Consider the following 26,937-nt stretch of genomic DNA (forward strand, 5'->3'; position numbering starts at 1 on the left):
CACTGAGGAGAGGTATCGATGTCGGTCGGTGAGGCCTGGCATGAAATCGGCGTTCCAAAACATCCCAAAGGTGTTCTATAGGATTCAGGTCAGGATTCTGTGCAGGACATTTCAGGGATGTTATTGACATGTAATCACTCCGCCACAGGCCATGAATTATGAACAGGTGCTTGATCGTGTTGAAACATGCAATTGCCATCCCTGAATTGCTCTTCAATAGTGGGAAGCGAGAAGATGCTTAAAACATCAATGTAGGCCTGTGCTGTGATAGTGATCCACACCATGCCATCAGATCGCCACATTGTATGCCGTGATTCGTCACTCCACACAACTTTTTCCACTGTTCAATCATCCAATGTTTATGCTTCTTACACCAAGTGAGGCATCATTTGGCATTTACCGGCGTGATGTGTGGCTTATGAGCAGATGCTCAACCATGAAATCTAAGTTTTCTCACCTCCTGCCTAACTGTCATAGTACTTGCAGTGGATCCTGATGCAGTTTGGAATTCCTGTGTGATGGTCTGGATGGATGTCTGCATATTACACATTACGACCCTTTTCGACTGTCGGCAGTCTCTGTCAGTCAACAGATGAGGTCGGCCTGTACACTTCTGTGCTGCACGTGTCCCTTCACGTTTCCACTTCACTATCGCGTCGGGCACAGTGGACCTACGGATGTTTAGGAGTGTGGAAATCTTGCATACAGACGTATGATACAAGTGACACCCAATCACCTGACGACGTTCAAAGTCCGTGAGTTCCGCGGAGCACCCCATTCTGCTCTCTCATGATGGCTAATGACTTGAGGTCACTACTGTGGAGTACCTGGCAGTAGGTGGCAGCACAATGCACCTAATATGAAAAGCATATGTTTTTGGTGGTGTCTGGATACTTTTGATCACATAGTGTAGTGACAGATGTTCATGAATGCAACAATAGAAGGGAAAATGATCTGCATTACCCTAATCCAAATTTGGCACAGGAAGGGGTGAAATATGCAGCTACAAAACTCTTAATAGCCAGAATGTAGTAATACACAAGGTGTGGTAACTATACAACATGAATGTGCACCTCCTGTTGCGCTGTCGCATGGTGGGAGGTTGGTACTGGAATGCAGCAGACATTGAAAGTTCAAGAGCAGCAGCCACCATTTGTTTCATCTTTAGGTCTGTTTCAGTTTGCTTTTGAGCCTTAGTTGTAGAGGATATTGTTCTGCAGTAGTGCCATGAGCATGGTGAACTTTAAAATTGAGTAGCGCATTAACCCAAGTTCCCCGTGAAATTAAAAAGGTCACCATTGGAATGTTTTTATATGTTAAAGGATGTGTCTAGTGATAATGCTAGGTCACATGCATGAGTTTTTGAATGGATTAAACTGTTTTCAGACGGTCACAAAGATGTTGAAGATAATGAACTTTCCAGTTGATCTGCGAGTTCTGGGAATGAGGCACACATTCAGAAGATTAATGAAACTATGTGGAATGACCAACATCTGAGCATTCGGGATATCACATACATGGTGAGCAAGTAAAGAAGATAGTAAGACAAATTTTGGATGATGAATTAAACATGACCAAAGTTTGTGCAAAACTGGTTCTGAAAAACCTCTCTCAGGAGCAAAGCTGTCATTGGAAGAACGTCTGCTCTGATGTCATGGAACAAGTCAACGGGAAACCGGACTTGGTCACGTGTTACGATGGTACTGGGCACTACGCACTATGGATTGTATACTTTGGCTCGAGCACCAATGTGCTACAGCACGAAAATATATATATTTGTTACACTCAACTCTCAGCTTGAGCAGCCCAGAGATGAGGATGGTCTCAATGATGGCTATGTTTTTCGTCATAGGGTGCCAGCTCACACTTGTCATAAACTCAATTTTCAAGATGAAATAAAATATTAAAAAAATTCAGGCAGGTATTGCGGTGAAATTTAAAAATATTGAGTCACTCACATTTATTTATAATTTGAACAATTAGTTTATTTCAATTTTTCCACAAACAGTCCAATATATTGTCACATAGAAGAAGGTGTAATTAGATGAATGACGAACACTAACTTCACTTAATGAAGGTTTTTTCAGCACTTGCACATACAAGAGTGAGGAGCAAACTGCCTCCGGCCAGAACACGGTATGTATACAGTTACAGAACATTCCAGTATAATAATTCTTGACATTTGTGGATACTTCTAGAAGGTACTTGAACCAAATACAGAAATTAAAATTTTACAGTTCAGGTGAGTTTTGAACTCACAATCCTCCCTGCAACAGCCTAGCATCATAACCACTACACCATAGTGACCGTGCTACTCAGCTCCTTCTGTGACAATATTGACTTAACACACAAAATGCAGTCTGAGGGGCTTTTACGTAATGGCAGCTGCTGATAACTGATGCTACAACACTTCACTATAAAATTCATATGTCACGATCACGGCACTGTTCACAGTTCACAAAATACACTGCTGTCTGCTGCCCTAAACCACTATATTGCGCTAAACTTGATCGTTTTCGAACGTTGCTACATACATACTTGTCCCCGATCGTGGTTACCAACCCAATACCAGCCCCAGATGAGGGGCACATCTGGCTCTTAGCGTCGCTCAAACTCAACTGCCCTCACAGATGGCCACCCTATGCACCCTTGAAATGACTGCCTAACTCAAAACAATGTTTGACAAAAAAATTATGAATATTCTAAAACTAAACACGAAACACATACGATACATTAAAAAAATATGGAAATTTTCTGGGCAATAACAACCTTCAGTCCAACTTTTTTTTGTATCTGCCATCATTTTTTCCCAGATAATGTTCTTGTGATGTGATTTTGCTTTTCCCAGATTTATGATACTGAACATAAATAAGCAAATAAAAATACATACTTATTAATACACACTAAATAAAAATACCTGCCTCTTTAAAGTTTAGAATGCTGCTGCTAGTTTTGTCTCTTTAAATTTATTTATTACCAAAAACAAAGTTTCTCTCAGTTGAATCCCATATTCCGACCTCTCATTCAAAAATGGTACATATTCTGCTAAATCCACTATGATTGCTTGATGCAGTTCTACTAGCCACATCCATGAACACTTTGATCATATTAATCAGCCAAAGCATTGCTGAGATATTAGCTTATGAACATTCATAAATTTACAATTTTTAAGACAACAGTAACTTTTGAACTATTATATATTTTTGTGGTGCATCTACATAATTTAGCTTTACATATTTTTCTGTCCATGAGTGCCAACTTGCACCTCCGTGTCACTCTTAACACGCATACATTTTCTGATCTGCTGATCTTCTGATCATGACAAGCAATCGGGTACACATGCCGCTATAGTGGCTACAGTACATGTATGGGATAAAACGCAAATGTCAGACTTCGAAAATTTCTGATCGTTAGCGTCAGTCGAGAACTGCTAGTCGTACGTCGCAAACCTGGGGCTCAAGGATGCAACAGTTTTGTCTATATAAGTAATGATTTTGTTAAGAAGGCGTCAGTCTTCGTGGAGCTGCACACGCAGCAGCATTGACCACTCACGGTGAAAATGCCACGTTATTATAGGAGAAGAAGGCGTACCTGCCCAACTGTCTATAAAACAACAGACAATATTACTATCGAGACCAAGAACTATGTAGGTGCACAAGTCATCCTGCACAGTCCATCAGTTTTCTGTGGTGGAGTTCTGAACTTTACCCTTAGCAACAATGAAGCCAATCAAAAAGGTAATGGCTGGGTTACTGTTGCTTTGGTATGTGGACCTAAAGTCAATAAAGTGGCAGGACTGGAGCCGTTCAACAGCAGTGACGTCATCGCTTATCGGACATTTCAGATTGTGGAGGTGTACAATAGAGATATAGGTAAATCTTATTACCTGTCGTCCATGCCTTTGGTTCTCAGGACGAGGAATCATCACAAGATAAATGAATCTGAATCTGTGTCAGTGTGGGTTAAAGGTGTTGACAACTGTAAAAAAATTACTGTCACTGGCAATCTCACTCATTAATATAGAAATTAAATAAAGTATTCCTATCCTTTATCCCTACCAAAAAAACTACAATTATCTTACTTCATTAATGAGCGTATGGTATCAGCCGCATGGGATGCACTCTGTGCAAGCATTGACCTCAGTGATTACGCAACCACTTATCGCTCTGTTTACAAACGTGACAAGCAAGCAGGTACGCGTACATTTTTCTCTGGCATATAAATTTCTGCAAGTGCAAAAACATTGCCATATGCACTCCTGCCAAGCTTCTGCTCAGGTTTTTCCAAGGCCACGTAAACGCTAGCCTCTCGCCATGGCCCCCTTAGCAACCGCCAGCCACGTGCTCTGCGGCGGGAAACTGCCACTCTAATCTCCATCCACAGCTTGTACAGTGTGTCATCACATCTGATGAAACATGGATCTTCCAGTACGACCCAGAAACAAAGCACCAACTGATGCCCTGGAAGACTCCCACATTGCCAAGAATGAAAAAAAAAAAAAAAAGCACTAACAAGAATGTCCGTACTGAAGGCGATGGTGATTTATTTGTTTTTGTTATCAGGGGCATTATCAAGATTGAATAGATGCCTGACAGTCAAATCATTAATCAGGGATACTACAAAGATGTCCTAATCAAACTGGCAGAAAGAGTAAGGAAGAAATGACTCAATATGCGGAAGAACAATGCTTGGATTCTGTGTCGGGAAAATGCATCAGCCCACAATGCCGTTTTGTGAACCAACAAGCAAATTCCTACACTCTAACATCCTTTGCATTCGCAAGATCTAACTCCCTGTGACTTATCTGTTCACAGAGTGAAAATTGCACTGAAGGGAGCATATTGAAGAGGTACAAGAAAAAAAATGGCAGAGTTGTTGAAGAGAGTGACAAAGGATGACCTACAACATTGCTTTTAACAATAGAAGACTCATGTGCAGTGGTGTATGGATGGGGGGGGGGGGGGGGGAAGCATATGTTGAAGAGGATAAAAATTAGTTCTTACTTTGTTTGCAATAAATCACATTTCCGATAGTAGTTTCATTATTTACTTGCCACACCTCCACAATATTTTTTTATTTTCATTTTTAGTTGTGTAGATGCTCTAGCAAACACTTACATACACATTAGGTCATGTTCTACAGGAGAGCAATCAACAGAGAGAGAGATCTGTTACATTTCAATGTGACGTGCCCTAAGAGTGAGGTTCCATGTCAAAGTTGGTGTCTCATGACAGCACCACAAACTAAAGACCAAACTGCCAGATGCAGCTACAAATGAAAGATGGCGATGAAAACACGCCCTCGAGACATTCCGTACACCGCTATTGCAGGAAGTCTATTTATATCACAGTGCAGTGCCACACACCACACTCTTTGACAGCCAGTGTGATAGCATCAGCACCCTGGTTCACATTAAAGGAACAAACTTGTGTCATTAGTCAGATCAGTGCAGCAATTTCAGAGTTAAATGTAAAGCGATATTTGACTGTTATTCAAGGCAAGAGCTAAACTGTTATCATTGTGACCTGAAATTGTATTAAATGTAATTCGTCCATCATAGGGACATGGGTGTTGGTTGGTTTGGGATGTAAGGGGATCAAACTACACTGTCATCAGTCCCTTTTTCCTGATGCAAGCAAGGCTCAAGGTACGAAAACACCCAAAGTACGTTTTAGAAAGTAAAAGGGGGGAAAAGGAATAGGGAACCACACCTAAAAAGAAAACGAATGGAATGAACAGAAAATGGGAAAAAATACAGCACAAAGAAAAGTAGAAGGAGGTATTAAAACCATAGACCAGATGGTCTGGGCTGGCTGATCATAATAATAAGAGAGGATGAGCCAGCCACTCTGCAACACATTAAAATGTCTACCCCAAAAAGACAAGGCGAGATGAACACATGTAGGGAAATGACGACCACCAAGACAAACAAATGCAAAGAAAGTGTGACAGAGTTAAAATCGAGGGAGGGTGGTGGCCTTGGAGAGAAGGCTAAATGCCCACCCTTAGATGGTACAATGAAAAACCACCCCCATGAATAAAATGTAACACTAAATATGCTGTTGAGGCATTGTTGCCCAACACCGAAGGTAGGGTGCTGGGAAGGTTAAAAGTCCGCCGCAGAGGGGCTAAAAGTGGGCAGTCCAGCAAGATGTGGACGACTGTCATTTGGGAGTCACAGCACCACAGAAGTGGGTCCTCAGGACAGAGGAGGTAATCATGTACTAGCCACATATCGCCAATGCAGAACTGGCAGAGAACCACAGAGTCACTGCGAGGGGCCCGCATGGAGGACTTCCACACATTCATAGTCTCCTTAATGGCAGGCAGTTTGTTGTGCGTATTGAGATTATGCCTTCCATCTCACAAAGCTGAAAAACCTTGCAGCGAAATAATGATCATAGGTCAGTTATGGGGATGCCAATCTCCAGAAGCAGTTTCCATGTAGCCTGTTGGCAAGTTCATTTTCTGGGATTCCGACATGACCTGGGGATCATACAAACACCATGGAACGACTGGACTGTTCCAGGGCATAGATGGACTCCTGGATGGTCATTACCAAAGGATGGCTGTGGTAGCACTGTTCGATAGCTTGCAGGCTGCTCAAGGAGTCAGTACAGAGAAGAAATGACTCGCCAGGGCATGAGCAGATGCGCTCAAGAGCACGAGAAATGGTTGCCAGCTCTGCAGTGAAAACACTGCAGCCATCTTGCAAGGAGCTCTGCAGTGAAAACACTGCAGCCATCTTGCAAGGAGTGCTGTTCACTATGTCCTCAATGAACATATGCGAAGCCAACATGACCATCAGCCATTGAGCCATCTGTTAAACCACTTCATGGTCCTAGTATATGTCAAGAATCGAGAGGAAGTGCCATCGGAGAGCCATGGGGTTAACTGAGTTCTTAGGACCATATGAAAGGTCCAGGCGAAGCTTCAACCTATGTGTACGCCATGGAGGTGTACATGAATGGACCTCGAGTAAGCCCTGACCTGTGCCTTCAATGGGGGAGATGAACTGCCGTGGGTGCGAAAAGGAGATGGTAATTTGGATGCTCAGGTAACTACGAATATGCGAAACATAACTAGCGAGCAGGGAGGGACTCCGGCCTCCACCAGGACGCTGGTCACCAGACTCATCCTAAAAGCTCCCATTGCCAGTCGAACGCCACAGTGGTGCACTGGGTCAAGTAAACACAACACTGTGGGCTCCGGCTGAACCATAAACCAGACTTCCATAGTCAAGGCGGGATTGAACAAGGGCTCTGTAAAGCTGCAGCAGCATAGAGCGATTTGCAGCCCAGTTGGTGTTACTCAGGCAGCGGAGGGCATTGAGGTGCTGCCAGCAATTCCACTTCAGCTGACAAAGATGAGGAAGCCACATCAATAGGGCATCGAAAATCAGTACTAAGAATCAATATGTCTCCACTACAGTGAGTGGAAAATCATTAAGGTAAACTTCTGGTCCCGGACGAACGGTACGACGCCGACATAAGTGCATGACACATGACTCTGTGGCTGAAAACTGGAAGCCGTGGGCTAGAGCCCATGACTGCACCTTGTGAATGGCTCCCTGTAGGTGCAGCTCAGCAACACCAGTACTGGAGGAGCAGTATGAAATGCAGAAGTTGTCTGCATACAGAGAAGGTGAGACGGACAGCCTGACAGCTGCTGCTAGACCGTTAATGGCCACTAAAAATAGAGCCCTGCAGGACCCCATTCTCCTGGATATGGGGGAACTGCGGGAGGCACCAACTTGGACACGGAAAGTATGGAGCGATAAGAAATTTTGGATAAAAATTGGGAGCGGGCCCCAGAGACCTCACTCATGTAATGTGGCAAGGATATGATGTCGCCAGGTCGTGTCTTAAGCTTTTCATAAATCAAAAAAGGTGGCACCAAGGTGTTGGCATCTGGAAAAGGCTGTTCGAATGGCAGACTCAAGGGAAACTAGATTATCAGTGATAGAGCAACCCTGGCGGAAACTGCCCTGGTGTGGAGCCAGTGGGCCATGTGACTCCAGGACCCAACACCACTGCCAACTTACCATACGTTCCAACAGCTTACAAAGAACGTTGGCGAGGCTGATGGGCCGATAGCTATCCACATCAAGTGGAGATTTGCCGGGCTTGAGCATTGGAATGAAGGTGCTCTCTCGCCATTGCGATGGAAAGACGACATCGCACCAGATCCAGTTGAAGATGACGAGGAGATGTCGCTTGTACTCGGATGAGAGATGTTTGATCATCTGATTGTGGATCCGATCTGGGGCAAGAGCTGTGACAGGGAAATGTGCAAGGATGCTGAGGAGCTCCCACTCCATAAATGGGGTATTATAGGGTTCATTGTGACGTTCAGTGAATGAGAGGGCTTTCCTTTCCATCCGTCTTTTGAGGTGTCGAAATGCTGGGGGATAATTCTCCGACGGAAGGCTCGAGCACAGTACTCAGCAAAGTGCTAGGCTATTGCGTTTGCGTCTGTAGGTAACACGCCATTGATGTTAATGCCAGTGACACCTGTCGGGGTCTGGTACCCACAAACATGTCTGATCTTAGTCCAGACTTGGGAAGGTGACGTATGGCACCCAATGGTCGGGACTTACCTCTCACAAAATTCCTGTTTCCGTCTTTTTGTGAGGTGGCGAAAGCTGGCACAACCATTTAAAAGCTATTAGGTGCTCTAGGGAAGGGTGCCACTTATGTCACTGTAGAGCTTGCCGACGCTCTTTAATGGCCTCAGTGATTTCTGGCGACCACCAAGGTACTGACTTTCGCCAGGGGCACCCTAAAGATCAAAGAGTCGCATTTTCCGCCACAGAAACGATAGATTTAGTTACCCGATCAACTACCACATTGATGGTACCATGTGGGGGAGATTCAATGGTGACAGCAGAGGTGAAAGCTTCCCAGTCTGCCTTGTTTAAAGCCCATCTTGGTTGACATCTGGGGAATGGCACTGGGGGAGTGACAGGAAGATGGGAAAGTGGTCACTACCACACAAGTCATCATGGGCTCTCCAGTGAACAGACGGGTGAAGTTATGGGATGTAGAGGGATAAATCAATGGCCGAGTAAGTGCCATGAGCCACACTGAAATGTATGGGGGCACCAGTATTTAAGAGGTAGAGGTTGAGTTGAGACAGTGAAGTTTCAACATCTCTACCTCGGCCAGTAGGCACAGTGCCACCCCACAAGGGGTTATGGGCGTTAAAACCTCCTAAAAGTAGGAAAGGTTAAGGGAGTTGGCGAATCAATGCAGCCAATGAGTTCAGGGGTACTGCACCATCTGGAGGAAGATATACATTGCAAACTTATTTCCTGTGTCATCCTTATCCTGACAGCCACAGCTTCAAGAGGGGTTTGAAGGGGCACAAGTTCACTGCATACTGAGTTCGGACACAGACACAAACTTCACCTGACACACTATTATAGTCTCTATGTTTCTTGTAACATCCACGGAGGGCAGGGTCCACATTGCCAGGAACCAGGTTTCCTGGAGGGCAATGCAGAGAGCAGGTGTGAAGCTTAACAGTTGCCATAGCTCAGCCAGGTGGTGGAAAAAACTGTAGCAATTCCACTGGAGGAAGACATTATCATGAGGCTGGGAAGGCATGAAGAGCACAAGGAGGCAGATTATGCATCAGGGTCACCTGCTGCCACCAATTGAGTATTTGTATCCATTCTTATTGTGGATGAGGCATCAGTGAGATCCAGATCCTCAGGGGACACTAAGATCTCTGCCTCATCAGGTACAGAATTGCTAGGGAGCTGTGGTGTTGGGGCCACCAGAGGGTCCTTTTTCTTAGCAGACTTCTTTATTTGCTTGCCCTCTTGCTTCTCTTTAGGGGCTTGCTGGGAGGACTTCTCCGAAGTAGCTTCAGGCACGGTGGAAGACTGTAAAGCTCTTTGTCCAGCAGCTTTTGGCTCCTTTAGCCACTGATGAGGGTCCACTGTGGCATTAGTGTAGACTTTGGGAGAGTATGGGAGAGTGGGTCCCAAGGGAGCACTTCTGCATGAGAGGAACCGGAGGAGGCTGTTGCTTCTCCAGCTGGGGGAGGGGACCGATGTCCCCTGTGTTTGGGAAGTAGGTACTTTGGGAGCACCGGAAGGAGATTTTCCCCCTACCACCAAGGGGGCAGATGTATTCTGGTGGCCTGGAGGGACCACTGTCCGTGGCACAGAGTGCGGTAAGACTGGTACTTGCAACGGTGATGGTAACATAGCTGCAGCATATGTGGATGTCAACCGAATGGGGTGTAATCGTTCACATTTACGTTTAGCCTCTTGGTAAGTCAACTGGTTCAGGGTGTTTTACTCCATGATTTTCCACTCCTTTTGGAGTACAGTGTAGTCTGGCGAGCTGGAGGAGTATTGCTCTCCACAGTTGATACAAGTGGGAGGAGGTGCACATGGAGTATCTGGATGCACTGGACGTCCGCAGTCTCGACATGTGGCATTGGAAGTGCAGCAGGAAGACATGTGCCCGAATTTCCAGCACTTAAAGTACCACGTAGGGGAGGGACATATGGTTTAACGTCACAGTGGTAAACCATCACCTTGACCTTTTCAGGCAATGAATCACCCTCAAAGGCCAAGATGAAGGCAATGGTAGTAACCCTGTTGTCTTTGGGTCCCCTGTAAATGCACCGGATGAAATTAACACCCTGCCGTTCTAGACTGGCATGGAGCTCATTGTCAGACCGCAAGAGGAGGTCACGATGGAAAATAAACCCCTGGACCATGTTGATGCTTTTATTGGGAGTGACAGAAACAAGAATATCACCCAGCCGGTCACAAGCGAGTAACACACGGGATTGGGCTGGGGATGCTATCTGAATCAAGACTGCACCACTTATCTTAGACAGTGCTGTCACTTCCCCAAACTTATCCCCAAGATGTTCAACAAAAAATTGAGGTTTAGTAAGTAGATAGGAGTCCCTGTCCATTTTGCTACAGACTAAATACCAAGGCGAATAGGGCTCTCTTCTTTCTGTAGCCCTACGTTACTCCCATGGTGTAGCGAGGGAGGGAAATGATTTAGGTTCATATCTGTCAGCACTGTACTCGATCTTGCCCTTCTTAGAGGCTGCTGGCACTGTATGGTCACCAGCAATAGATGACTTAGTACATTTCATTGCGGGTCATCTGCCCTGATGCCACCCACTCCGATCAGTGGCTCTCCCAGCCACAGCAAAGGCCACCTGGCATGATGGCCATTGCCAGCAGTCCTGAAGCCCCAGGAAGACAGGTATCTACTCCTTTGGCATATGTGGGGAGTTTACAGCTCGGGCATCAGCAGTGCGATCCCTGTGTTGTCAGGAGGCTACCACCATATTGGTACATGACGGTCCCACCACAACGGACTGGCTACAGTGCTGGATATTGGGCGTAGAGAAATCCAGTATCGTCTTGGGGGGCGAAAGAGGACAGGAGACAATGGAAGAAGATGACACCCCAGAAAGTGTCCTTGCCCAAATAGTTGAATTGCAGGTGGAGATGTAAAGCCATGACAAGTGGTTCAGGAGATTGAATCTAAGGGCACTATGGATAACTCATGCACCATGTAAGGCATCCTACCACATATGCCCGCACTTCTGTAGAATTTGGAAAGTGGCAGGTCAAACCATAAAATAGGACCTGAACCTATAGGGGTGAAAAGTGAGAGACTGCTTTTAGTTGCCTCTTACGGCAGGCAGGAATACCTCGGGCCTATTCTAACACCCGGACCTGCGGGGGGAGGGCATGGATGTTCACCAATGTTACGTATCCTGTATTGATGTGTTTTACTGGAACAGATCTAATGTCCATTATATGTTGTATCATCTACTCAACCTTCTCCAGAAGTAAATATTTAGAACTGTCATCTAGGCTTGCAACAAGATATAAAAATGATTCTCACTTCTGTTCAAGTGCAATTTTTTTCATCCAATACATATAAAAAGTGTGACAAGTATTTTTGACAGAAGTTTAACCTTTTCTTGCCTGTGCAGATATGCTTGGCGCTTTGCTCATCACAGTAGCTAAAATTTTTCTGTATTATTGTATCTACTCTAAAGTGTTTAACCACATCTGAGCGCCAAGATTACTACCTTTAAATGAAATTGTTCAGTTTCAGACACAGCAGACTGAATGACTGCTGCTCAGTGTTCAACAGATAGTAAACTTACTGCCACAACACGCAGCACAATAGCAGGTTACTGTGCCAAAATTTCATTTGTTTAATAGCAAGGAAGAAGATTAGCTGGAATATCGCACTCAACTCAAAGCTCATTTCAGCACCTACAGCATTCAAGGCACAGTGTGCATAGTATTCTTTCTGTCCACTCTTGGAGTTGGTGTCTATTGCTTGTGTCTCAAACTATTTCCCAAAGATGTATAATATGAAGAACTGGTCAGGAATATCGATGAACGTTATGAGACACAGATTCATGTCACAGTGGCAAGATTTAAATTTTGCCATCTAAAGAAGCACCCTGAACAGTCATTAAAATAGTGGAATGCTGAACTTAAAAGGGCTAAGAAGACATTGTCTGTTCAAGTGTTTTTGTGGACAAAGTTACAGTGATGAGAGGCTACATGAGACAATCGTGCAAAACACATCAGATATAAGCATATGGGCTGCTATCCTAGAATTTCCAGACCTGGATTTGAAAACAGTTCTGTCAATTACAACACCTCACAGTACTGTGGAAGGAACTGAAGTTGATTTTGAGGTTCTGTCTATTTCTGTTGTTTGTAGTACACAAGACAATCAGTCATCAGCTAATGTTAAAGTGCATAAAAACAGGGCTCAGATTAAAGGTAAAATCTTTTGGTCATGTGGTACATGAGCTGTAGTTCATAAAAAGGAGAGGAAGTCTTGTCTACAGTATTTTCCTACTCATGACAGCAAGCATGTCCTTTTTTTATGAAGAACAGTGCTTCAAGTATGACAAGCAAAGTCACATCCAAATAGTCTATTTACAAGGGTGCCAGTCTAACACAAAGCCACAGCAAGTTCATGCTGCGGTGACCAAGCAACTGCGACATTCACAAAGTAAGTCTCACTTTTTCACTTCACGCCAATCTTCTGCTGTAGTGCACTGAAAGTAGAATAAACTTTTTGTCCAATTAAGAGTGACTCGCAAGACAGTTTAATTTCAATTAGATACAGGTGCATCTGTATCCCTAATCAGTAAAGACACCTATAATCTGATTGGTAGATCACAACTACAAAAGTCTACTTCTATTTTTTCTGCTTATGGCAGACAAGAAATACCAGTACTATGTGTGTGCAGTTTGCCTGCAACTTTTCGTGATGTTACAAAGTGTATTTCATTCCACATACTACATTCTAGAAACAGTGCAAACATTTTTGGCATAGACTTGTTTGATTTGTTCAATTGTACATAAAAGGCAATGTGTCACAAATCAGTGTTTCAGTGTCTCATTCCCTTGTTTCTGATTAGGACAAGAAGTAAAGTGAACTTTTTGAACCAGGATTAGGAAGGGCTACAGATTTTAAGGCACACATACAATTAAAGATAATGCAAAACCACAGTTTTATCATGCTAGGCCTGTCCCCCATCCTATACACGAGCAGGCTGCAATGGACTGCGATGATGGAAAGACAATGGGGGATACAACTCGCTTCTGCAAGCCAATGGGCATCCCTCCTTGCTAATACTTAAAAAGCTCTCAGGAGGTTTACGTGTGTGCGAATGCTGCTATCGACGGTTGTGTGTGATTCATTCCCAGGCTTATTAATTTATTCTGTACCTTAAAATAGCGCATTTGGTAACTTGTTCTTAGCTGGAATTGTATTGATGTAACTTGCTGCAGTAGCCTGGCCATTATTGATCATTAATGTGCAACATTAGCATGTTGTACAGGTACTCTGCATCAGTCTGGCCTTTCTAACTGTGGCACAGTGACAAAATTATTGCTCTGTCAAAGCGTTTGGTTGTATCTTGGTAGTGATTGTCCGTCACATCGCCTGGTTATTTTAACATGTTTTAAATTCTTGTTGGCTGAATGCCCAAAATTTTCCAAAATTAATTATTACTGTTTAAAGGGAGCATTTTGGTTCTTACTATCATCACCATTTGAGCATAATATGTTAATTATTCTGCAATTGTTTCTCAATTCTTTGTACTGAAGTTACTCATCATTGGAGTCCTTTTATTTATTAGTGGTTTACATGAGAGTTATTTGGCTATGTCTTTTTTAGCTGAAGCTGATTTAAAATTTTCAGTCATTTAAATTTTATTAATTACGGGTTTACACAAGAGTTACTTGTCTAAGTCAGATGTGTAACTAAAGTTGGTTAGAAATTTTCAGTCATTTAAATTTTATTATTTACTGGTTTAGAGGAGTGTGTCTTATCTCTATTGTAACTGAAGCTGTTATTATTGAAGGCTGAGCTGTTTGTATTTGGTAATTTTGCTTAACTGAAGCTGTTATTACTGAAGGCCTGCCTGTTCCCTTTTAATTAAATTAAGAGCTGTATCACAATTTGGTTTAGCTGAAACTCTCATTAATCAAGGTCTACCTGTCTCTATTGCTCTGTTATTGAGATCTGATACGTTAATCTATGTTGTAATTAACTGAAATTGTGATTGCCAAAGGGCTTCCTGTTTCAGAGGTATTATGTCAGTAAGTTAGTAACAGGAAATGACACATGATAGTACATGGGCCCTAACCTTTTGCCTTATATCCCTTTATCCATAATTGTAGGTTTCACCACCTGATGGGAAGGTGCAGGCAGGATTGTTACACTGTCGTCATTAGCATGCCCTGTTGCATCATCTGCGGCTGCCACGGAAATAGTTTTTTCATCATGTCAGATGAAGTTTCAGTCACAGAACAAAGTTTTTGGCAAGAAAAGGATTGGGCACATGGAGTTATCACACAAGTGCTGGGCCATTCGCCTTCCATTGTTCAAGGGTGCAAGGGCTGCACTGGCATCACCAGAAACAGCTGCAGCACTCTAATGGCAGTGACTCTGCTGCAGAATATTTGCCAACAGATCTAGTAAGCTGTTAGAATCTGCAACAGCAGTCATCTCCAGCTCTCCGCCTGTCACAGTTGATGCTGTAAAGTGCAGTGCCAATGAAGATTGACGTCGGCCACTGGTCCCCCCGCCAGAGGCGATGCATGTGCAGGCACTGCCTCTGATCAGCCACCATGGCACCCTGCAGTTCTACCTGCCGTCTTCCTGACCACAGCATCCGCATCCCTGGTTGCGGGCATGCACCCTGTGGCCAGTTTTCCTGGTCACTCGCAAGGTGAATACCGGAGTGAGAACAGGGAGCTGCCATTGGCTGTTGCTACAGTCCCTGTACCCTCATCTATGTCTGCATTCAGGCCTGCCCTCCCCCCCTCCCCTTTTCCCCCTCCTCACATGCAGCACTGAATGACCATGGTGCTGAGATTTGACAGGCAGGAATGTGGTGTCATCTGAAGAGTGAGGACCAATATTTAAGTTGGTATCTCACAACAGGCTACAATCTAAAGATATTTATTGCTAGATGCAGGCATAAATAAGAGATGACGAAGACACGCCCTCAAGATGTTCTGTACACCACTACTGGAAGTCTACTTATGTCAGAGAGCAGAACTGCTCACTTCAGTCTTTGATAGTCAGTCTGCTAGCATAATCATCACAGTTCAGATTTTGGAGCAAGCTTGTGTCATTAGTCATAACAGTGTACCAAGTTCAGAATTAAATGTTAAGTGATACTCAATTTTCATTCAGTGCAAGAACTAAACTGTTATCATTGCAATCTGTGATTGTATTAAATGTATATCGTCCCTCAAATGGATGTGGGATATTTACCAAAGTTAGGTATTCTGTGTTAAAGTGTTTTACTAAAACTGATCTAATGTCCATTATATGTTTAGCATCTTCTCAACCTCCTCCAGATGTAAATACTTAGAACTGTCATCTAGGCTTGCTACAACATATAAAATATGCCACCATGCCCTCATCTGGTTGTGTGTAACTAATTCCATGATCTCCACAATACAAAATATTCGCTACTGTAACTGTCTCATTCCCCGACAGCAATGCGGAAAAATTTTTTACTCTCTCTGGAGATAACAATCATTCAAATCACAAACAATGGACAGTGCCTTCATCAATTACGGGTGGCACCAAAACTGAGGGACACACTCTTCAGACAGACATCACATTACATGGTGTAAACCAATTGTCATTGGCTGGACTTAAAGGTGTATCCCATCCCCAGAATCAATCTGCAAATGATTTGAGTTAATGTTACTACAGGTGTGTTGGCTTGTTCTATTACATTGCCTATTGGTTGTTTACCTGGACTTTATTTCGGCTGGTAGTACTGTGATCACATTACGATAACATTGTGTGGACACCCAACAAAGTTCACAAATATAAATGTCAAGCAAATAAGTTTTGTCTCACAGGTTGTGGTGTGACTTGCCAATCCTGTGGAGTAACATGTTCCACATCTAACCACTTAGGCCAATGAAAGACGTTTGTGGAAAACGGATATGTTGTTTAGCTAGTTGTTAAGTGTGGAACACCCTAATGTGCATACTCTGGTTTTCCATACGAGTAGATTTGGTGTAAAACACATCAGCTCAGAACATTGATGAGATGTGATGTTGTGTGCATATCCCCACTTACTGTGGGAGCCTGTTTATGCTTTGGCATCTTGTCTTGTCAGTACCTGGGAAGACAGAGCAAAGAGGGCCAGCAATAATGACACCACATGAACAGCTAAAGATTATGCATACGAACAGTCAATTCTCTAATGTCAAACGAGTACAACAGTACATGATATGATCTACTGTGAGCTACAAGTTATGAGCGGTATGTATCACCTGCAATTATAATACAGAAGAGTTATTGCAATGCTGATTATGTCATTTTAGTAACTTGAATAGATTGGAGCTCTCTTTCAGCACCGTCCACTGCAAAAGATAAAGAAGTTAAATGCCACGAGTTAGTGGCACTGCATAGCCAGTCCAGTACAACAAATAACTTCAAGAACAGCGACAGCAAAATATCTGTAAGGTAAAAGCTGGCATATATATCAACCTGTGTTAATATACTGAATAATATACGGGGGTTGGAACTTTAATAATAGCAACTATTTATTTACAACTCGTACAAAATAGATACGTGTTTCAAAGTTTTGCTGACCTTCAAATTAGCCACCAGCATTGTGTATAACCTGTTGCCAGCGATGTGGTAAGCGTAGGATACTCTTAGCTGTGCCAGCTGTGGTGACAGTTCGAGCAGCGTGGTCTATTGCCCGAAGAATCTGTAGCAGTTCTGAAGCGAATGCCATCAAGTGTTTCTTTCAGATTAGAAATCGAGTTGAACTTAAGAGAGCTTAAGTCAGGGGAGTGTAGCAGGTGATATAGCACTTAGCAGCACCATCAATCAACAAATCAGTGACAGCTTGCACTGTATGTGCTTGAGCATTGTCCTGCAAAATGATGGTCAGGTCCTGCAGAAAGTGTCAACACCTCTGTGTCTATGCTGTTCATTTTTGGAACACAACCTACGACCAGCTTAGAGACAGAAGTGATTACACTTTCTGCAAGACCTGATCATCATTTTGCAGGACAATGCTCAAGCATGTATAGTGAAAGCTGTTACTGATTTGTTTGACTGATGGGGTTGCTAAGTGCTATACCACCTACTGCGCTCCCCCAACTTAAGCCCTCACGAGTTCAACTCTATTTCTAAACTGAAGGAAACGCTTCATGGCTTTCGCTTCAGAACTGCTACAAATTTGCTGGGCAATAGACCGTGCTGCTCGAACTGTCAACGCAACTGGCACTGCTAAGAGTATTCTACGACTTCCACATTGCTTGCAATGGGTTATACACAATGCTGGTGACTACTTTGAACGTTAGTAAAACTTTGAAACATGTATCTATTTTGTATGGGCTGTAAATAAATAGTTGCCACTATTGAAGTTCCAACCCTTGTATATGTTCATACTACAACTCCCATTGTCCTTCACCAAGATATTGAGAAATTTAAAAGTGAAAGAGAGCGGGCAAGCAGATTCCATATCACCAAAATTATTCACAGCATTCCTAATAGGAAGAAAGCAAAGAAAGAATGTGTGTTACCACAAGATGCCTGAACCACTACTTTGCTGATGGCACTGTGCTCTTTGTATCAGTTGCAAGCAAACTTCAGTAATTAATGAAAGAACTGAATAGATTCAATCTGAAAACAGGCCTGAAACTCACGTACAATAAGGCTGAAATATGGTATGGTATAAGCAACATAGTAAAACTGAAGTTATTTACATGCTGAAATCAGTGTGTTACCTGTTCTGAGTAGCTGGGTTGAGATATTTTATGTAAAAGTAATTTAAAACCTGAGTGTTTCTCAGCAAGCAATGGAGAATTTCGTGGTGAGAATTATGAAAAAGAGGCAGGAAAGAGTGGCATATTATAAAGTAAAGTCTCATGCTGCATTTTTCTGCCTCTACGTGGAGGCTAATATCATGAGCTACTGCCGGGCTTTTGATATGGTTTTCGCTAAGAGACAGACTGATTCACATGGAAGGTTTGTGTGATCGATTTATGAATTTTTGTGCAAAATAGTTGAAATACGACGATTATTGATTAAGTAATTTCCCTGAGAAGTATTCTGGCATGTGCTATTCAAATTGTTTAAATTATACTAGAATTTGGAGCTAAAATTCAGTTACCTAACATTGTTCTCTGTATTTTAATCATAACTGGCCTCTAAACACAATAACAGGTATGCTAGACAAGTCTTTCAACCTTAGATACTTAATTCTACCTGGGTGAAGCTGGGGTGGGTCATTGGTTGCAATGGTAATGATAATAAAGTTGAAGTGGGCAGGAGACACAGCTAACAAATGAATCACAGATGGCCAAGGAAGTTCATCCAAAAAGTTAGAAAAGACAGAGGACAGCCTGATGATTGAAGGTGGACTAGGTGACATTAGAATGCATAGATATATGTGTGTAGCTGAGGACTTTAATTCATGCAAAAGTTTAGAGGTGGTATTTACTCTGCTGTGGATGTCAAAGTGATTATGTTGATGTTTCACAATAATTTTTCTCTGAAATACAAATCTTGATTGTGGTGACAGACTGGTGTTAAGAAAAGGTAAAGATTTCAGATAGATTGGAAAGTGATGGTTTTATTTGAAATCAGTGAATTGAGTGAGTGAACAAGCTGATTATACAAATTTTTACGATTGTGAAAGCTAAAGTTTTACAAGGATCATTCACAAGCGGTGTTAATTTTTTGTACATTTACGTCTATCTGCTTCAACGATATGATTATTTCCATTTTTACCTCTTGTTATGTTACAACTCAGGTTCAAAACAAAATTATTCCATCTTCACATTAGTGACTACTCAAAAGCATCTATTAGTCTGCTGTCCCTACACTTTTATCAACGTTGTATTGATGCAAAGAGAAGGTGGAGTACGTTTGTTGACTACATGGGTGATGTAAACATGATTTTGCTATTTTCAATTTAAAGATGGGCCTTTTAGGCACATTAGTTTACTCAAGTCTGTATGGATTTTTTCTGTATCTCAAGTGACATATATATGGACATATATATATAGTAGACACAAATTTGCATACATATTTCTTAGAAGAGAGTTGTAAACATTAATTATAAAGAGAAGCGACAATCTTGTAGAGTAGTCATTTTGGTTCCAAAATAAACCATTTAATTTTACCTTTAGGAAGAAAGGGCTTTTGGATGCATGAAACTGAGTCAAAGCTTTTTGAAATTACCATCACGAAAAGGACCAATCTATAACTTTCCTTTCATTCTATAAAGCTACTTTAAATTAAAATTATTTGAGTGTCGGACAGACAAGACTAGACTAGACGTATTTTCTGACAACTCAATAAAGGAAAGGAAAGGAAAGGAAAGAGTTGCACTTTTAATATGGTTAGTCTTGGGCTTCAAGTATAAGAAACTTGCAGGTCTCAGAGTATAGCAGCATCTACACAAGATAATCAATTCTTAATTTTAAGAAATCTTTTATTTTGATATTTGATAATAGTGAGGCTAGATTATTTTTTATGAAGGCTGTGATTCCAGCTTTCATTCTTTAAATCCTTTGCATTCACTATAGTTATCTGGAGTTTTTAATTCTAGGTTAATACGAGCATACTTTTATTTCATTAATAAAAGCTGATAAAGCCAAACCAGCTATTTTTTTTTTAGCTTTTATCTTGAACAATTTATTATGAATCTAAAAAAATTTCACTTTTCAACTTAGAGTAGCATTATTTGCCATCAAACTCACCTGAAAGAAGTGTAAAGTTGAATCCCTTGCAAAAGCAAGTACAGGATCCACAACTCTACTGGTGTCAGCCATCTGAATTATGACAAACTGCCACGAAATTAGTGGCAGGGACACTGGGCTGCTCTGCAGAGGGTGGGTGAACAGGACACGCATCCTCGGTCGAATGCTTACGACAATAACCTGGGCCACAGAACACTCACTCATAATAATTGCTGTGTGTCAAATGTTAAATTATTGCTTGCAACAACCAACTATAGTATATTATACACTTTCTTCAACAATTCTTCAAAATATACATTTGTAGATTACAAGCCTGCCAACATAAGGATCATTCAGTCATTTGTTCATAAAGTTCTCCAGACACACTAACGAAAGAGCACCTTCAAGGATATGGAATGAGTCAAGGTAAACATTAACAAAAAGACAGGCAAATCATTGAAACTTAATCTTTACACAGTATTAACAATAATTTATTGCTATACTGCTTAATACTGTTTGTGATTATGCCTACTAAATGTAATCTAGTAAATTAGGAGGAAATTTGCTACTTCAAAAAAGCTGCCTTTTCCTCTGTTGTATCTTAATATTTACTTTAGATAACAGTGGTCTTTTTCAAAATAAAACAGTTATATACAACTGTAATAACACAGGTCTGTTTACAATACTGTAATATGTGTCTTGTAGCTTTCACAAAAAACACTGCTACTAACATTAATTTCCAATCCTTGAAGCCAGATAATCAGATAAACTGTAAAATGAGGGAATAATTATGCAAAATTAATTTATTTTTGGACTGGTTGGATTTCCAGTTTCTTGCATCATCATCAACAGAAGCTTGCTGAATACCTTTGCACTAGAGGACAACTCCGTTATGTACCTTGGACAGGAATGGCAAAGTATCTCACATTGTTATGAAATCCTACAATTTCTGAGAATTTGCAGGTCTGATACATATACGATTTTATGTACATACACTGAAGCAGCAAGTGAAAATTTGTACCAAGGCCAGAATCAAACCTGGGTCTCCTTCTTACTACAGAGATGCACTAGTCACTCAGCCACCTTGGCACAGCAGTTCACACAACTGAACGTATTACCCTGGCATACCTTCTTGCTTGACCGAATTCTCAATGTCACCCCAGCCTACTTTAAATTCTTCCTTACACACGATGGAATATGACAATATTGTGGAATGTGTAGTTTCTACTTGCCATATAGCGAAGCTGCTGAGTCACAGATAAGAACAATAAAAAGACTGTCAGAAAGTCAGCTTTCAGCCAACTCTGCCTTCATTGGAAACACACACACACACACACACACACACACACACACACACACACACACAGAGTTTCTGACAGTCTTTCATCGTGCCTATCTGAGCCGCATATTTAGCTTTCATATTTGTTTTGTAGTTTGATTCTTTATTTCTTTCCGAGTGTTTCTGCACTTGCATATTTAATTACATAAAATCCTTGCATATTCTCGTATTTGAGAGGAGTTATAGTGCTTATTGATAGCTGTAAAGTATAAATTCACGGAGTCGTTAGTTAGTTGTTTGTTTTGGACAGCCAGTGTTTTCTGTTTATTTTGTAGAGTCAGTCAGCAGCAGACAGAGGCCAGTGCAGTTTCATCTGTGCTTGCAGAGTGACGTGTGCGAGCAGCAGTAGCAGAAACTAGTCGTATATTCAGTTTTTTGTATTAGTTCCACAGGTTTAGTTCAAATTACTTTGTGTGTTTGTGTGCTTGCATGGTGAAATTTTTCGGATATCTGCATATTTTTGAATTAGAAAGGGGCAGTATCAAATTTTAATAATGGTAGAGTGTAACATCGCGTAGGCGGTTGTCATTTTTACTAACAAGGGAACCTCCCCATCGCACCTCCCTCAGATTTAGTTATAAGTTGGCACAGTGGATAGGCCTTGAAAAACTGAACACAGATCAATCGAGAAAACAGGAAGAAGTTGTGTGGAACTATGAAAAAAATTAATAAAATATACAAACTGAGTAGTCCATGCGAACATAGGCAACATCAAGGTCAATGGGAGTCTAGGAGTGCCGTGGTCCCATGGTTAGCGTGAGTAGCTGTGGAACATGAGGTCCTTGGTTAAAGTCCTCCCTCGACCGAAAATTTTACTTGCTTTATTTTCGCAAAGTTATGATCATTCCGTTCGTTCATTGACGTCTCTGTTAACCGTAATAAGTTAAGTGTCTGTGTTTTGCGACCGCACCGCAAAACCATGCAATTAGTAGACGAAAGGACGTGCCTCTCCAATGGGAACCGAAAAATTTGATCGCAAGGTCACAGGTCAACCCATTCCTCCACAGGAAAACACGTCTGATACATTCTATACAACACTGGTGACGGCATGTGCGTCACATGACAGGAATATGTTGTCGGCCCACCTAACTTGTACACTTAGCGAATGGGTAAAAAGATTCTTCTACCTTGCCCGATTTAGGTTTTCTTGTGGATGTAATAATCACTCCCAAAAAAGTGATGAAAACATAATAGTTTGTCACATAAACTGAAAATAAAAAATTAAACTTTTCACTCGAGGGAAGACTTGAACCTAGGACCTCTCGTTCCGTAGCTGCTCTCGCTAACCGCGGGACCACGGCGCTCCTAGACTTCTATTGACTTTGATGTTGCCTATCTTCGAATGGACTACTCAGTTTGTATATTTTACTAATTTTTTTCGTAGTTCCACACAACTTCTTCCTGTTTTCTTGATTGATATGTGTTCAGGTTTTCAAGGCCTATGCACTGTGCCAACTTATAACTAAATCTGAGGGGGATGCGGTGGGGAGGTTCCCTTGTAAGACAGGGGTAGGATCCCATTGTAATATCTGTATAGTGGCGTAGTCGTAGTAATTTTATTGCTTAGTTCATAAGTAATTTTTCATATATCACAGCTCAATCTGGCGCTGGTGACGCAACTGTGCAGTCGCATATTGCTATTTTATTTGTCGGAACTTTATACATCCAGATATTAGCAGTAGGATGGATAGGGTGTGTGCATGCTGTGTGCGGGTGCAGGAGGTTTGCGAGCAGCTGAGCGTGCTGTTGGCCATGGTCAGCCGCCTTCAGGCTGCAGCCTCGAGGTGCAGCGACGGCGGAGGGTCTGGCGCGTCGCTTGAAACACCCCAGATGCCGCTTGCTGCGTCCACTGACTCAGCCGCCGAGGCACCTTCTAGTGTACCCGGTGCATTGGGGCCGCCCTCACCTCAGGGTGAGTGGCGGACTGCAATGCATTCGTGTCGCTCAAGGCAGAGGATCAATGTGGAGGCTGGCCTCGCCTGTTTATCCTGTCAGTGGGTGGGTGGCCGCTCCTTCAGCAGGGCCCGAGCAGGCACACGGAGGCAAAGGCTTGCTGGTTATTGGGAGCTCCAAAGTTAAGCGGGTGATGGAGCTCCTTAGGGAAATATCGTACAGGGCTGGAAAGAATTCCAACGTGGGCTTGGTTTGTCTGCCGGGGGGCCTCATCCAAGATGTGAAGGCGGCCTTGCCTGCGGCTATCGAGCATACAGGGTGCAGTTGTCTGCAAGTAGTTGCTCACGTCGGCACCAATGATGCCTATCGCTTGGGTTCTGAGGCGATCCTCAGTTCGTACGGGCGGCTGGCAGATTTGGTGAAGACCGCTGGCCTCGCAAGCGGGGTGCAAGCAGAGCTCTCTATTTGCAGCATCGTTCCAAGAGTGGATCAGGGTCCTTTGGTTTGGAGCCGAGTGGAGGGTCTCAACCAGAGGCTTCGTCGACTCTGTGATGGTCTTGGCTGCAGATTTCTAGACTTGCGCTATTGGGTAGGGAATTGTAGGACACCCCTAGATAGGTCAGTGGTGCACTACACAAAGGAAGCAGCTACTCACGTAGCAGAGTACTTGTGGCGTGCACATGGGGGTTTTTTAGGCTAGGCAGTAGTGCAAGGTGTCCTGATGAACACTCACCAGTCGACGTGCAGGCAGGGAAATCAGGACGTGCTCAGTGTAAAGACACTTCAGCTATCAAGATATTAGCAGTAAATTTTCAGAGTGTTCGGAATAAAGTTCGTGAATTTACTGCCCGCCAGGAAGCATGTGGTGTGCAAATTATTCTCGGGACTGAGACCTGGTTGAACCCTGAGATAGGAAGTTCTGAAATATTTAGTGAGGGTTGGAACATGTATCGGAAAGACAGATTAGACACCGTAGGAGGTGGTGTCTTCATTGCAGTTGACAAAAATATTGTGTCTACTGAAGTCTAGAGTGTGATTGTGAAGTTATCTCGACATGTTTAACAGGGCTAGGAGAAATAAAGTTAATTGTTGGGTGTTATTACCGGCCACCAGGTTCCACCGTGACAGTTCTAGAACCATACAAAGGGAGTCTACACTCTGTATCACAGAAGTCAGAGGCGACTTCAACTTACCTAGTATAGACTGGGATGTCTATGGATTCATTACAGGTGGTACAGACAAGCCGTCGTGTGTATTACTTTTGAACACATTATCCTAAAACTGTCTAGAGCAGCTAAATCGACAGCCAGCGCGTAATGGAAATATTTTAGATCTGGTAGCCACGAACAGACCAGATCTCATCAACGGTGTCAGTGTTGAGACAGGGATTAGTGATCATGATGTTGTCATTATGACTATGGTTACAAAACTTAAAAAGTCAGTCAAGAAAGCTAGGAAAGTATTCTTACTAGAAAGAGCAGATAAGCAGTTGTTAGCATCCCACTTAGTAAATGAATTGACTTCATTTACTTCCAAGTATGATGAACGAGGAAGAATTATGGGCAAATTTTAAACAGATTGTAAATCACGCACAAGTATGTGCCGAGAAAGTGGGTTACGGACGGAAAAGACCCACCGTGGTTTAACAGCGCAATTCGGAGAATGCTCAGGAAGCAAAGACAGTTGCACTCGCCGTACAAGAAAGATCAGGAGAATGAGGACAGGCACAAGTTAGTAGAGATTCGTGCTGCTGGAAAAAGAGTGATGCGCGACGCATACAACCACTACCAAAGACATACCTTGGCAAAAGATCTTGCTGAAAACCCAAGGAAATTCTGAGCTTACATAAAATCGGTAAGCGAGTCGAAGGCTTCCATCCAGTCACTCACTGATCAGTCTGGCCTGGCAACGGAAGACAGCAAAACCAAAGCTGAAATTTTAAATTTAGCATTTGAGAAATATTTCACGCAGGAGGATCGTACAAACATACCGCTGTTTGAGTCTTGTACAGATTCCCGCATGGAGGACATAGAGATAGACATCCCAGGGGTTGTGAAGCAGCTGAATGGGTTGAAAATAAATAAATCGCCAGGTCCTGATGGGATTCCAATTCGGTTTTACAGAGAGTACTCTACTGCACTGGCTCCTTACTTAGCTTGCATTTATCACGAATCTCTTGTGCAACGTAAAGCGACTGGAAAAAAGCGCAGGTGACGCCTGTATATAAGAAGGGTAGAAGGACGGATCCTAAAAATTACAGACCAATATCCTTAACATCGGTTTGTTGCAGGATTCTTGAAAATATTCTCAGCTCGAATATAATGAATTTCCTTGAGACAGAGAAGTTGCTGTCCATGCATCAGCACGGCTTTAGAAAGCATCGCTCTTGCAAAACGCAACTCACCCTTTTTTTCACATGATATCTTGAGAACCATGGATGAAGGGTATCAGACGGATGCCATATTCCTTGACTTCCGGAAAGCGTTTGACTCGGTGCCCCACTGCAGACTCCTAACTAAGGTACGAGCATATTGGATTGGTTCCCAAATATGTGAGTGGCTCGAAGACTTCTTAAGTAATAGAACCCAGTACGTTGTCCTCAATGGTGAGTTGGCTGGCTCTGAGCACTATGGGACTCAACTGCTGTGGTCATCAGTCCCCTAGAACTTAGAACTACTTATACCTAACTAAGCTAAGGACATCACACACATCCATGCCCGAGGCAGGATTCGAACCTGCGACCACAGCAGTCGCACGGTTCCGGACTGCGCGCCTAGAACCGCGAGACCACCACGGCCGGCTCAATGGTGAGTTCATCAGAGGTGAGGGTATCATTTGGAGTGCCCCAGGGCAGTGTGGTAGGTCCGTTGTTGTTTTCTATCTACATAAATGATCTTTTGGATAGGGTGGATAGCAATGTGCGGCTGTTTGCTGATGATGCTGTGGTGTACGGGAAGGTGTCGTAGTTGAGTGACTGTAGGAGGATACAAGATGACTTGGACAGGATTTGTGATGGTGTAAAGAATGGCAGCTAACTCTAAATATAGATAAATGTAAATTAATGCAGATGAATAGGAAACAGAATCCCGTAATGTTTGAATACTCCATTAGTAGTGTAGCACTTGACACAGTCACGTCGATTAAATATTTGGGCGTTACATTGCAGAGCGATATGAAGTGGGACAAGCATGTAATGGCAGTTGTGGGGAAGGCGGATAATCGTGTTCAGTTGATTGGTAGAATTTTGGGAAGACTTGGTTCATCTGTAAAGGAGACCGCTTATAAAACACTAATACAACCTACTCTTGAGTACTGCTTGAGCGTTTGGGATCCCTATCAGGTCGGATTGAGGGAGGACATAGAAGCAATTCAGAGGCGGGCTGCTAGATTTGTTACTAGTACGTTTGATCAAACGAGGGTTACGATAATGCTTCAGGAACTT

The 26,937-nt window shown here is 42.7% G+C and overlaps 1 protein-coding gene across 1 annotated transcript in view; it reads right to left on the bottom strand.

Annotated features, from left to right (window-relative positions):
- LOC126252008 (vacuolar protein sorting-associated protein 8 homolog) overlaps positions 1 to 26,937 on the bottom strand; it is a 208,484-nt gene that overhangs the window by 148,220 nt on the left and 33,327 nt on the right. The window contains exon 6 of the mRNA XM_049952792.1: positions 20,285 to 20,464. Coding sequence (XP_049808749.1) covers positions 20,285 to 20,464 — 180 coding nt within the window. The remainder of the gene's footprint in view (positions 1 to 20,284; positions 20,465 to 26,937) is intronic.

This window comes from Schistocerca nitens, chromosome 4 (genome assembly GCF_023898315.1).
Source record: "Schistocerca nitens isolate TAMUIC-IGC-003100 chromosome 4, iqSchNite1.1, whole genome shotgun sequence".
In the NCBI taxonomy this organism is placed as follows: Eukaryota; Metazoa; Arthropoda; class Insecta; order Orthoptera; family Acrididae; genus Schistocerca; species Schistocerca nitens.